At 55.8% G+C, this 13,217-nt stretch overlaps 2 protein-coding genes across 2 annotated transcripts; both read left to right on the plus strand.

The window, feature by feature from the left end:
- The first annotated feature begins 4,398 nt into the window (after positions 1-4,398).
- On the plus strand, positions 4,399-6,058 carry LOC120703158 (protein PHOSPHATE-INDUCED 1 homolog). The gene has a single exon (XM_039987169.1). The coding sequence runs from the start codon at positions 4,535-4,537 to the stop codon at positions 5,495-5,497; it is 963 nt and encodes a 320-aa protein (XP_039843103.1). The 5' UTR covers positions 4,399-4,534; the 3' UTR covers positions 5,498-6,058.
- Positions 6,059-11,659: 5,601 nt separating this feature from the next.
- LOC120703160 (protein EXORDIUM-like 2) lies at positions 11,660-12,985 on the plus strand. The gene has a single exon (XM_039987171.1). It carries the CDS (start codon positions 11,769-11,771, stop codon positions 12,750-12,752), a length of 984 nt encoding a protein of 327 aa, XP_039843105.1. The 5' UTR covers positions 11,660-11,768; the 3' UTR covers positions 12,753-12,985.
- The last annotated feature ends 232 nt before the right edge of the window (positions 12,986-13,217 follow it).

The following is a 13,217-nucleotide window of genomic DNA, read 5'->3' on the forward strand; positions in this document are numbered from 1 at the left end:
ATGAAAGAGAATGAAGCGAGCGACTGCTGAAACGCTTGCTTTCAGCCGGCATAGAGAAATGTTATGTCAATGAATGCTCAGTAGGGCCCGTCACTACCGCATGTGACGAGGCACTTCTCAGCCCGCTGCTGGCGAGGGCTATTAACCATGCTCTTATCGGCTTATCCCTCCCCTGCATTCCTGCCTACGGCCTACTACGAGGCCGGCACTCTCGAGCCTCTGCCCTCTGCCAATGATTGTGTGGCCCGCCCACTGCTAGTTTGAGTACGACTACGGCAGCTGGGGACCGGCCGCCTCCAACCGTGAAGCTATGCTACGCCCACGCGTACGTCCGCGTGCGCTCCCGGTCCCGGAACGCCGAGTGCGCGCAGCTGCCTGCCGAGATCGATGGCGGCAAGATCGATAGCCCAGCACGGCGAGGCCGGCCGGCCTCATGATGAGGAGGCCGCCCGGCCGGCGACGTTTTGACGCGCCGCTGGCGGTTTGCGCGCGCACGTGAACCATGCGGCCGTCGACGGCCCGCCGGCGCGCGCACGCCGTCGGCAGGTAGCGCCACCCGGCCGGCGGTCCCGATCCCGTCCTCGGCCGTCCGCCGTCGGCATCTACGGCCGCGGCAGCTGTTGGTAATAGACCGCTCACCCTCCGGCCTCCGAATCGCTCGCGATGGGTGCCCGTGCGTGTAGCCGTGCTAGCTAGCTATCGATGCCTTGAGGACTCCGCACCGGTTGCGATGAGATGAGATCGATGCCCTGCTGCTGCTACCTGTTGTGTACTCCTGCCAATAAGCCCATACTCCTAAATAAATCCTAACAAGCATGCAGTGGCCAGTGAACTTCTCTAATAAGCTGGCCGATCGAGCTGCAGCAACATTTTTTTACCGTATTTTTGGTATAACGATGCCCTAGAATTCAGGCTATTGCGCGCGCGTGTTTGCCGTCGGCTACGTACCATCAATAGTAAAAATTCTAGTAAAACTGTCAGCAGTGAAACTCGATACTAGCAAGCTGCTAGCTTAAGTGCATGCATGCTATAAACCTGCTGCATGCACTCTGAATCCAACAGTGCACGCAAACTGCTCGACGGAACAGTCAGCGACGCTGACCGCCGCCGATCGCTGAACGGAATTATTCCTCACCGAGCCCACGGCGGCGGCGGCGGCGGCGGTGGCCGGCTGTCGCCTCGACGCGTGACTGCATGCGGTGCGGCGCACAAAAGGCTCCCTGCATCCTTTCGGAGAACAGGTCCACGGCGCGGCCTGCTGTACCCGCCCGCCTCCATTATTGTCGCCGCGACACTGCAGCTAGCTGCCGCCGTGCCGGCCGGGGCACCGGCCGGTTCCTCCCGGCCCGGCGGCCCGTGCAGGTGGTGCCCCGCGCCGACACGTCTCCGCGCGAGTTAAGGTGCATGGGCGCCAGCTGTGCCGGGGCTACACGATGATGATGGCCTCTCGAGTTTACAGGGCTCTATCTAATTAGGCGCTTTCTTTGCCGGTAACCTTTGCTTTAGGTTTGGTTTGGTCACTCATGGAGCGGAGCATGCATGCATGGTGCTAGTATACTACTACACGACACAGCACTTCGCATCATTGGTGACTTGTCGTAGGGGATGGGGCCTATCAATTGTGGAACTGTAGCGCGCTAAGCTAGGACACGTACTCCTACTGATCTAGAGCGGCGGCGGCGGCAGGTCTCCCAAAGTGCTCTTGTTTGGTGGCTGCATATGCCTCTGGGATAATCTTAACAAAGCCTCAGCTGGTTCCATATATGATGTATATATTGCCAATTGTTTTCTTTTTTTTGATGAAACGATATATATTGTCAATTGTCATCTGATTTGTCATGGGAGAAAGGATCGCCGAATCCGAATGTTTATTCCATGGCAGGTCACTCGAGCATCGGCCAAGCAATGCACGATACACGGCAGTTGCGAAAAAAAAAGAAAAGAAATAAATTTAACGTGGCTCGAACTCGAACAAGCAAGCACCGGGAGCAGGTGAGGCCAATTATGGGCCTCGAAAAATCAAGAGCTACCGGTGATCTTTTCTCATCATTATTTTTTTCAAAAAAAATCGATCAAAGAATCGTCTACTAGTTCCATTCCATCCCACTGTTCACCACTCGCTACCAAATGGATGCATGGAACATATTCCTTTTACACCAAAAAGAAAATGAGCCGGAAAAAGGTATGTAGAGGCATCCAGCTGGCGCGCGCGACGGGGACGAGCTGACCGCGACGGCTCCATGCGTGCCTGTCATGTACTTTTGCCTCGCGTTCCTGCGGCCCAAGCGCCCAACGCTCCAAAGGAGCTCCGATGATCCCATCCCGGCCGGAAGGCGTCATCATCGCCATGGGGTGGCCCCCTCCAATTATACGTTTACGTGGATGTGGTCCGGTCCGAGCAAGGAGCGAGGCGACGCTCGTTTGACTTGCACGTACGCGCCCGGGGGCCCCCCGGTGATGATTGGGATCTAGTTCCCGTCCTAATCCTCCAGGACACCGGCAATAATTATGTTCTCGCCTTGCTTGACCACCTCACTACACCAGTACCCCTTTTCTACTTCAGAGTACCATCAGATTTATTTCCATGCTGTGATCCGTATCGCGAGTGTATGGCGGGAGTTTTTGAAAAGTTTTAGGAAAGGTTATTTTGAATAGACAGGTACGTGGTGAATTGATTGCAACATTGTAGTAGTAGTTGAACTCAAATAGGGGAGGGGGGGTGCAGATACTAAATTTCAGGGCAAGCAAATGGGATTTTAGGATAGGTTTAATAGGTTTAAGAGCAAGGCTGATGGTTCAGCTGTTGCCGGCGGTAAGAAAGTCTAGCTGAGTGGGTGGGTGGTGGATTCCGTCATCTTTAATGCTCTCTATCTATACCATGTGAACCAATGGGAAGTGTAGGAATTCGTGGTGGAAGATAATCTAACCACTTTTTGCCGGCGCATGGTCTCTTTCCTACTTTCTCTACCTTCCACATCAGATTTAGCCGGCTCCTCGCCGCTTAACTAAGAGGATGTGCTAAAATAGAGGTGCTAAAGTTTAGTCTAAGTGTGCTAATAGGCCCAAATATAGGATAATGAGAGCTACTCAAGGGCTAATGGGTTATAACGACCAATTGGCCATCATCTTTGTAACTAGATCAACAACTAGTCTATGTTTAATCCTACTATTTGGCATGTAAATATATGGTCTAAAGTTTAACTTCTTGGATCCAAAGCTCCCCTTAATCCTTGGTCGGTCTGGTGAGACGGCCTTATTTAGTTCGTGAAAAGTTGTTGGTTTTGGTACTGTAGCACATTTCGTTGTTATTTGACAAATAATGTCTAATCATAGACTAATTAAACTTAAAAAATTCATCTCGTGCGAATCAGTTAGACTGTGTAATTAGTTATTTCTTCCAACTACATTTAATGCTTCATACATGTGTCCGAACATTCGATGTGACAGGCACAGTAGAAATTTTTTTTGAACTAAACAGGGCCGGTTGAGGGGATTGTCCTTTTTCCCCAGCCACCTAATCCCTTTTGAGTGGACTGTGTTGGTACCTGAAGCACGCCTAAAAACTTTTTGAGTGAACTGTTACTACTCTAATAGTGTTTGGTCGCTAAATAAAGCACCATAAACACTGAAAAGCTGAAGTGTGTGTCGGACTGATGAACTGGTTGGGAACTCGCCTCCGTAGGCCGTAGCTACAGGCAGGGATTTTTTTCCCGAAACCAGTCCGGTTACCGCGGTAACCGGTCAAACCGGTCTGGACCGGTTCTGGTTTGGGGCAGTTTCAAACCGGTCCAAATTTAAATTTTAAATTTGAATTTAAAAAAATATCAAAAAATTTCTAAAAATACTTCAAGTTGCGACGAATTTAATGGTGTCAAAATTTTCAAATATTCGTTCATTTAGTATACTTTGCGAGTATTTGAAGTTAAACAAAAAAAACGTGCATACAAAAATATACAAATACAATGTAAAACATGTTATACATTGTATTAATGTAAAAGTAGTACAAAAGAGGATTGGAGAGTTCATTTAGGCTAAAACATATTATACAAACATTCATTTAGTATACTTTGTGGGCATTTGAATTTAAACCAAAAAAGAAAAAAATTGAATTTGACCGGTTACCACTCAAACTGATCCGGTTTGATTGCCAAACCAGCCAGCTAACCAGTCGAAACCATTTGAACTGTCCAATTTGATTTTGAATTCGACTTTGTCCGATTTTTACCGGTAATCAGACAAATCGGACCGGTAAACCGGGACAGGTGGCCGGCAGTTTCGACCAAACGGTCAGTAAAAAAAACCCTTGGTTACAGCAAGCTGACTTGTTTCGCATGCTTATCGATACGGATACGGATAGTCCAGTGGGGATGCGCGGCGCCTCTATAAAAGCAGTTCTCGCCTTGGCTTTGCTCCCCACACTGCCAAGTGCCAAAACACATCACCTATTCACCTCCCTCCCGTTTTCCCAAACTGAGCCACCGAGCTAGAGGCCGGGAATAGTATTCTTCTAGCCCGTCTCGAGAGCCTTCTCCCAATGGCCAAGCACGTTGCCGCCCTCCTGCTGCTACTGATGGCGGTCGCCGTAACCACGGCCCCGCCGTCAGCGGCGTTCCTGGTCCAGCCCCAGCCGAACCTCCTCACGTACCACAACGGCGCCGTACTGAGCGGCGACATCCCTGTCTCCATCCTATGGTACGGCCGCTTCACGCCGGCGCAGAAGGCCGTCGTCTCCGACTTACTCCTCTCCCTCTCCGCGACGCCGTCGTCGTCGTCCCGCGCCCCGTCCGTCGCGCAGTGGTGGAGCAGCATCAACCGGCTCTACCTCTCCAAGGCGGCGGCCGTCGGCAAGAACGGCGCCCACGGCGACGCCGGGAGCGCGCGGGTGGTCTTGGCCGGGCAGGTCTCCGACGAGGCGTGCTCGCTTGGGAAAAGCCTCAAGATGTCCCAGCTCCCGGCGCTCGCGGCCGCGGCGCGCCCCGCCAAGGCTGGCGGCATCGCGCTGGTGCTCACGGCGCAGGACGTGGCGGTGGAGGGCTTCTGCGCGAGCCGGTGCGGGCACCACGGGTCGTACGGCGGCGGCGGCGGCGGCGCCCGCGCGGCGTACGCGTGGGTGGGGAACCCGGGCGCGCAGTGCCCCGGGCAGTGCGCGTGGCCGTTCCACCAGCCGGCGTACGGGCCCCAGGCGCCGCCGCTGGTGCCGCCGAACGGGGACGCCGGCATGGACGGCGCGGTGATCAGCGTGGCCGCCATGGTGGCCGGCGCGGTGACCAACCCGTTCGGGGACGGGTTCTACCAGGGCGACCGCGGCGCGCCGCTGGAGGCCGCCACGGCGTGCGCGGGCGTCTACGGCAGCGGCGCCTACCCCGGGTACGCCGGGCGGCTGCTGGTGGACGCGGCGACGGGCGCCAGCTACAACGCGCGCGGCGCGCGCGGGAGGAAGTACCTGCTCCCGGCGCTGTTCGACCCCGACACGTCGGCGTGCTCCACGCTGGTGTAGCCGCCGTACGTAGACCCGATCGTGCCGAGGTGACGGACCCTCCAAATTAAAAAAAAAATGTTTCTCAAGTGTTGCTATCTGTGTAAATACTGTATAGACCTATAGTACAGTGAGTATCATCGTACGTATACGTACGTAGCTGCCGGCCGGGCAGTGCTAAATAAAGGGCCTGTGAATTGTACGTAGTATCGTACTATCGTGTACCGCAGCTGGCATGTACGGTGGAGCTCAGGAAGCTTATCGGCTAGGGCCTAGGGGATGAGGCCTGAGGAAGACGACGCCACGCCGAGAAGGGAGATCCAGTCCGTGCTGCCTTATTGGGAGTTTGGGACACCAAAAGGAATGCGCGCATCATGGAATGACACGTAAGGTACGGTTTGCTGGCGACCATACCGCACGTGTGGCCCCAGGATGGCGACAGCATGGACGTGCTTTTCTTAAATGGGACAGGATACATTTTGTGACGGGTCATGGTAAGTAGCCCGTAATTACTAGAATAAATTCCCTGTATGTCATTGGAAAATAGATGTGATCCCTTATATGCCATTGAAAATTACCTCATCCCTTCTATGCCATCATTTATAATTTTCTCCCTTCCATGCCATTGCCGTTAATTTCTCTAACAGATCCGTTAAAAGATACATGGGAAAAGACAATAATACTCCTCTGTTTCCTCACCACAATTTTTTTCCCCGAGCAATTTTTTCCCCGAGCGCCCCGCCCCTCCCATCCCAGACGCAAATCCCGCGTCCCCATGACTCACCGTGGGGCGAGGGCGCGCCGGTGCCGGAGGGGAAAGAGCCGCGCCTCCCTTGCGCAGGCCCCGCGCCGCGTGCCCCTCGCGCGGGCCCCACGTGCCCCCTCGCGCAAGCGCTAGCGCTGGGCGGCGCTAGGCACGGCGGGCGCTAGGGCCGCCTGCCTCGCAGGAGTTGGGCGGGCAGGCGAGCGCGGACGGCCGGCCGCCGCGACGCCGTGGCCCTCCATGCCCGCGCTGGCTGCGGCCGCCGCAGCCCTCAGCGAGCGCACCCTTCCCGCCGCAGCCCTCGCCGGCCGCCGTGCTTGCCGCGGCCCTCACTGGCGCTCGCGCTGGCTGCCCGCCGCCGGGACCCTCGCCCCCGCGCGTGCTCCCCGCCGGCGCCGCGGCCGCCGCGCTCGCGCTCCCCGCCGGCCGCCGTGCTTGCACCCGCTGGCTTCCCGTGCACCAGCCTTCCCGTGCGCCTACACCTGCTGGCGGCGGTGCTGCACGACGCGGCGCGCTACTGGCGTGGGCCAACGAGCGTGGGTCGCCGACGGCGCCGGCCGCGTCCTGGCGGGGCACGCTGACCTGCTCCACCACCAACAGGCGCGCGATGCGCTCCGCAGGCACCCCTGGACGGAGCAGCTCCTTGACGACCTCCACTGGGGCTTCCGCGAGTCGCTCGTCGCGCTCCGGCAGCTCCTCGCCGAGACGCACGCCACGCGGCGACGGCGCGGCGACGCCCGCCTCGCCGCCGCGCTGCAGGCGCAGCGGCGGTCGGCGCGGGAGGTGTCCCGCCTGGCGTCCGCCGCGCCTCTCCCACCGCGCGGCGCCCGACGAGGCCACGCTCGCCGACGCCTTCGCAGCCGCGACGGACGCCGTGTCCGGGGCCTTGTCCGCGGTCTTCGCCGGCGTGTCGGCCGCGTCTGCCGAGTCCGCCGCCAGCGCCGCGCCGTCCGTTCGAGGACTCGTGTAACGAGGAGGAGGAGCGGAAGGCGGCCATGGGCAGGGTGCGCGGGCTCGAGGCGTGCGTCGAGGCCGCCGAGGCCGGCTGAGGAGCTGTACCTCGCGCTCGTGAGCGCCAGGGTCTCCTGCTCAACCTGCTCACGCCCACGTTCTGACACCCTCCAGTAGCTTCTCCCTGGTACGATAAGACGATAAGGCGAGGGTGTTTTTAACTGCGCTACAGTACATTGACGGTGAAAACAAACGACAGTGGCACAGAGGGGATAAAAAATTATAAACGATGGCACTGAAGGGATTAGACATTTTTCAATGGCATGTAAGGGATGAGTTGTATTTTACAGTGGCGTAGAAGGAATTTTCTCTAATTATTAATGGGCTAACATATTTGCTCTGGCCCAAATTATAGATTTGAACCAATTTCAGCCCTTTCTTCTAAGTTCTAGCCCGTTCTTCTTTTTTTTTTTGAAGCGAGGACATCCCCATTTCCATTACAAAGAACGGAAGCAGTTCAAATAGGAGAAAGGGGAGGGAGGGCGGGAGGGGTGGAGGAGGGTATCAGTACAAGTTCGCAGGGGGGATGGATACGACTTGAGTTTCAAGTTTCATATCACCCAGCTACCGATTGCCCGGGTCCTAGGCTTCCTAGGAGACGCCCACACGGGGAGTTTTGACAGACCGGTTCAACATGAGAATGCCGTAAAACTAAGAACAGAAGGGAGTGAGCGACCGCAGCATCTTCATGCATCACGCTTCATCAGCAGAGGTGTCGTCTCCCTCCTAGCCCGTTCTTCTAATCTCAAAAAAAAAATCTATAAAAAAATGCTCATTTCCAGTAAAAAGAAAGGCGCGCTCAATTTTTTCAGTCAAAAGAAGTAAGAAATGTTCGTTTAACAATTTTAAGGTTGAGAGTAAAGCAAAAAAAAAACTCTGGAAGAAGCAGCGAGTGTACTTTAAAGAACATAATATTTTAAAACGCAACCTTTCTACACATCATTTGCCTAATTGAAGTTTGATTTAGGCGACGGCATTGTTTTATGGTTCCTTCGGTTCTAGGATAGTTTTAAGAGGTCTCAAGGTCCAGAAAATACGTAGGGTGCTCGCTTTGACAAAAAGAGTAGTGCTTGACAAATGACAATGGGCGGAGCGTTGAAGCGGCTCGGCACCACTGGGGGTAGAGGTGGATGGTGGATGAGCAGGGTGATGGAGGTCGCCTCGGCGGCAGGCGAGTCACTAGAGAAGAATTGAAAGGTGTATGGGCAAGGTAGGGTTTGGGAGCGAGGTGTGTCTTCTTGTCCTCTCACGATGCAAAGATAAAAAACGTAGTACTAACAAAGAATATTTACTTCAAAAAAAACAAAGAATATAATCATTTGCCTTTTAGCTAGATATGGACCCTTGGATTGCAATCAGATGAATATTGTTCTTTTTTCGCGACTGTGCCTGAGCATGTTTTTCATTAAGAAGAAAGCAGTTAGCAGTTACAGACACAGTCTTGATGCGGCCAAACAGAGCTTTGACCGACACAAGAGCACAAAGGACTAAAAACAGAGAAACACTGAAGAAACACACACACCAGCGAGAAAACACAACGACAACACCGAACAACAGCAAGCAACACCCGAACCTACGAACCTAGCCAACACCACACAACTGAACCTACAAAAAGAAACTACACCGCCAAAGGAGCGAAGATCTGCAACCCCAACAAAATGGCAAAGCATCCATCCGACCAACCAATAGCGACAACAAAGCATCCGTCCGAAGAGAACTCCAGCCAACGACGATGGCGGCAAAGCATCCATCAATAGAGCAGCACAGCGGCCGACGACCAACGCGATGTGGACGATGTAGAGTGAACTAAGCGAAGGCAGGCGCAGAAGTGGACCCCTCCGAGAAGAGGGAGGTCGACCACCACCGGCAAGAGTTTCCAGGACAACGCCTCCAGCGAGGGAACGACGCAAAAAGCGCCGCCATCGTCTGACCAATATAGTCTAGATGTTCACCTGAAGAGCTCACCGAAGAAGAGGGCAAAGGGGAGAGAGTGACGCTTTCAACAAAGTAAGCGACGTCCTCAGACGTCGCCGTCACCAGTCCGCAAGGGAACCAAGGCTTTCACCTTCACCCCCAATTCCAACCTGGAGCCGAAGACAGCAGACACCGCCGCGTAGGGACCTGGTTAACACGGCGTAGGGGAACACCAGCACCACAGCCACACAACCAGGGCGAGCGGGGGGCAACCACCCGAACGGGGGCAGGACGCCAGCCGCCACAAGCTGGAGGCCGGCCGCCGGCAGACCAGTACAAGGGCTGCGCGAGCGAGACCAGCCGGGGAATATTATTCTTCAACTGACAAAATGGAAGATTTCAATCACCCAAAAATAACAACACCCTTTAAAATCTTACAATAAGGCATACAATATTTGAATGAATTAAACAAATTATATACTCTCAAGCACGCAAACCCAAGCCAAAACCGCGAGCTCCAATTGCTGGCAACAGAAACCACACGCCGGAAACACCAGTCAAGCTCCTGGGCGGCCCCTCCCGGTGCTGCGGGGCCGGCCGGCGTGGGCGCGGGGCGTGGGTCGTGCTGCCCCGCCGGCTCCGGCGCGGCCCCTGCCTCCAGGTGCTGTGCGTCTGGCTGGCGTGCGCCACCCCTTCCGGTCGCGGATCCGGTGGTCCTTCGGCGGCCGCGGCGTCCAGCTTGGTTGGGCTGGGTGGGCTCCCTTGGCGCCATGTTCTTGAGGGAAGGAGGGGCTCAGACGAAAACCATGACCACTTGTGGGTCGATGACGACGGCGCCCTCGGGTGCCGCCTGCCTTGTTGAAGGCGTTATTCGTTCCCTCTTTTTCTCTCCTCTCCGGTGAGTTTCTTGGGTGAAAACTTTGACCTTCTGGTCCAGCAATGGTGGCATCAGTGGCGTCACTTCCTCATTGGAGGTTTTGCTGTCAGTGCTCTGCCGGCTTTGGGGCCATGAGATTCTTTCCCTTCCCACCTTCTTCAGGCGTCGTGGAGGTTACCACTATCACCGCCCCTCCGTTTCTGCTTTCGCTTCATCTTCCTCGCCATCACCTATAGTTGCTCAGGTCGCTTCAGTCTTGCGGATGCTTTGCCGCCTTGTTGGTTGATTCATTTAGGTGGTTGCTTTGCCACCTCTATTTTGTTCAGACGGATGTTTTGCCATCGGGGTTTGAGCTGGTCGTACATCTTGGTGGATGCTTTGCCAACTCTCTTGATTTGGGCGGATGCTTTGCCGCTGAAGATTTCGGTGCTACGACGAAGGCTGTGCAACCATAGTGTTATTGTGTTTCTTTTTGCAGGTTTGGGTGTGGCTGTGTTGTGGGTTCTTTTGGTTTGCAGGTTGAGCGTGTTGTCCTCCCCGTGTTGTTTGCTGTTATCTGTGTTGTGTCTGTCGCTTGTGTATGCGCTTTTTTCAGTATTTTTCTATTTTTAGTCTTTTGTGATCTTGTGTTGGTCAATTTTGTTTGGCCGCCTCAAGATTATGTTTGTAAATGCTTTCTTCTTAATGAAAAACGTGCTCAGGCTCGTTCGCGAAAAAAAAACACCGGTCAACCATTTGAACGCTGACGGAATAAGAGCATCTCCGAGAGTTTCCCATCCCAGATTGTCATTTTTATTTTTTTTGGCAAAAACAGAAAAAATCTTCTCCAACAGTTTTCCATCCCAGATTGCCATTTATGCCAAGTTCGGAAAAAGAGCCTCTGCGCGCGTATATATGCGCGCTCGTATCTGCGGCGCATCCGTCCGTATCAGAAGAGGTGGAAGTGCATAAAAATAATTTTGTTTCTATCTCAGGGTTCCTGATGTAAGTTTTTATGAGGTGGGAGGGCATAAATATAATTTTGTTTCTCTCTCAGGTTTCTAATGTAAGTTATATCTGTGTCTGGCAAATGAATTATGTCAAACTATTGGAGATGAGTTTTTTTATTTGGCATATGTTTTTAGAAATTGGCAAAACACAAGATTTGCTAAATAAAATTTGGTAAACTCTTGGAGATGGTCTAACCCCGAAATCTATTAATCAAATGCGCAACACAACGCGATCGATCCCGCGGCATTCAAACTTGCAGCCATGAAAATGGTTGCGGCCACATTCCGTCCCACCGCAACTCAGCAAGTGGTGGCACTAGCCCAACGACGTCGCCTTCGTCCCGGCATCTTCCATTCCCCGATTTCGAATCTGGATACGTGCACCCGCGAACGAACTACGGCGCCTGGAAATCCAATCCATCCAAACCCGCGGAGCTGATGCACGCGCGCGTCACGCGCCTCTTAACTCCGCGGCGCGGCCGAGCCGGCCGGCGTCCACACCACACCACACGCGCGCGCCCGGCAGGCGGCCCACCTCCTTCACGTCGTCGCCATTACGGCCACACGCTCCAGCCCACTATATAAACCCGCCGCGACACCACGATCGAGGTAACCCAACAAGTTCCCGAACTCCTCACACACCACCACAGCAACGTGCACACCAGCTTCGTCTTCGACAACGACAGGCCGGCTCATAGTTCGATTTGCACCTCACTGATCTCGATATCGCCTCCGGCAATGCAGTCCATGGGCGGCGGGCGCAGGAAGCCGGCGTATCCACCGCTGCTGCTCCGCTTCGTCCTCGCCGTCGTCGTGCTGAGCGCGGCGGCGCCGCGCTGCGCGGCGTTCATCAACCCGCGCATGCTGTTCCTGGTGAAGCCGGACCCGATCGTGCTGCGGGACCACGGCGGCGCGCTGCTCACGGGGAACCTCACCGTCAACCTGCTTTTCTACGGCCGCTTCACCCCGGCGCAGCGCGCGGTCGTGGCGGACTTCGTCCGGTCCCTCTCGGCGCCCGCGCCCGCGCCCGCGCCCGCGGCGCCGCCGTCCGTGGCGTCGTGGTGGCGGACCACCTCGCTGTACCGCGGCGGCGGCGCGCGGGTGGCGCTCGGCCGGCAGATCCTGGACGAGCGCATGTCGCTGGGCCGGGGCCCGCTCTCGCCGGGCGACGTGGCGGCGCTGGCGCGCGCCGCGGGGCACCACCGGGGCGCCGTCACGGCGGTGCTCACGGCCGCCGACGTCGCCGTGGCGCCCTTCTGCGTGTCGCGGTGCGGCGCCCACGGGCGCGGCCGCGGCGGCGCGCACGGCAGGGCGCGGTACGCGTACCTGTGGGCGGGGGACCCGGCGCGGCAGTGCCCCGGCCAGTGCGCGTGGCCGTTCCACCAGCCGCCGCACGGGCCCCAGGCCCCGCCGCTCGTGCCGCCCAACGGCGACGTCGGCGCCGACGGCATGGTCATCAGCCTCGCCGCGCTCCTCGCCGGCACGGTCACCAACCCCTACGGCGACGGGTACTACCAGGGCGACGACGCGGGCGCCGGGCTGGAGGCCGCCACGGCGTGCGCCGGGGTCTTCGGGAGCGGGGCCTACCCCGGCTACCCCGGGAAGCTGCTCACGGACCCGGCCACCGGCGCGAGCTACAACGCCGTCGGGCTGGGCGGGAGGAAGTACCTGCTCCCGGCGTTGTGGGACCCGACGACCTCGCAGTGCAAGACACTTGTCTAGCTAGACTAGACGTGGCCGGAGGGAGACGGCCAAATGCTCTCTGCATGAGGGAGGAAAAATAAATGCCTCATTTATTTCCATTCCTTCTGTTCAGTGTTCACTTCCTTGCTGCATTTAGTACTTGTAGTTTGCTCTTCGAGGAGCAGATTGTATGTATGATGATGCGTTTGTAGGATGCCTGTGCTTGGATTTGCATGTTATGCTTAAACGTGGAGTAATGCGCTCTCGATCTATTATTTTTTTTTCATAACCGTGACTGAGCATATTTTTTATTAAGAAAAAACACATTATATAAATCATCATATTTGTTTATTTAGATTCCAACCGCCGGAGCAGCTGCTCGTGATGGTGGATGACGAGGAGCAGGGGCGGATCGCGAGCCTTGCCATGAAGCCGGGACGCCGAACCGTCATCGGCGCATTGCAGCAGGTGGATGTGGATACGCGGTTCGTCTTCGACCTCAAG

The sequence above is a fragment of the Panicum virgatum genome, chromosome 4K (assembly GCF_016808335.1).
Source record: "Panicum virgatum strain AP13 chromosome 4K, P.virgatum_v5, whole genome shotgun sequence".
Taxonomy (NCBI): domain Eukaryota; kingdom Viridiplantae; phylum Streptophyta; class Magnoliopsida; order Poales; family Poaceae; genus Panicum; species Panicum virgatum.

Bases quoted from the DNA above. Each gene is read 5' to 3' on its own strand.
- LOC120703158 (XM_039987169.1), top strand. From the start codon at position 4,535: ATGGCCAAGCACGTTGCCGCCCTCCTGCTGCTACTGATGGCGGTCGCC.
- LOC120703160 (XM_039987171.1), top strand. From the start codon at position 11,769: ATGCAGTCCATGGGCGGCGGGCGCAGGAAGCCGGCGTATCCACCGCTG.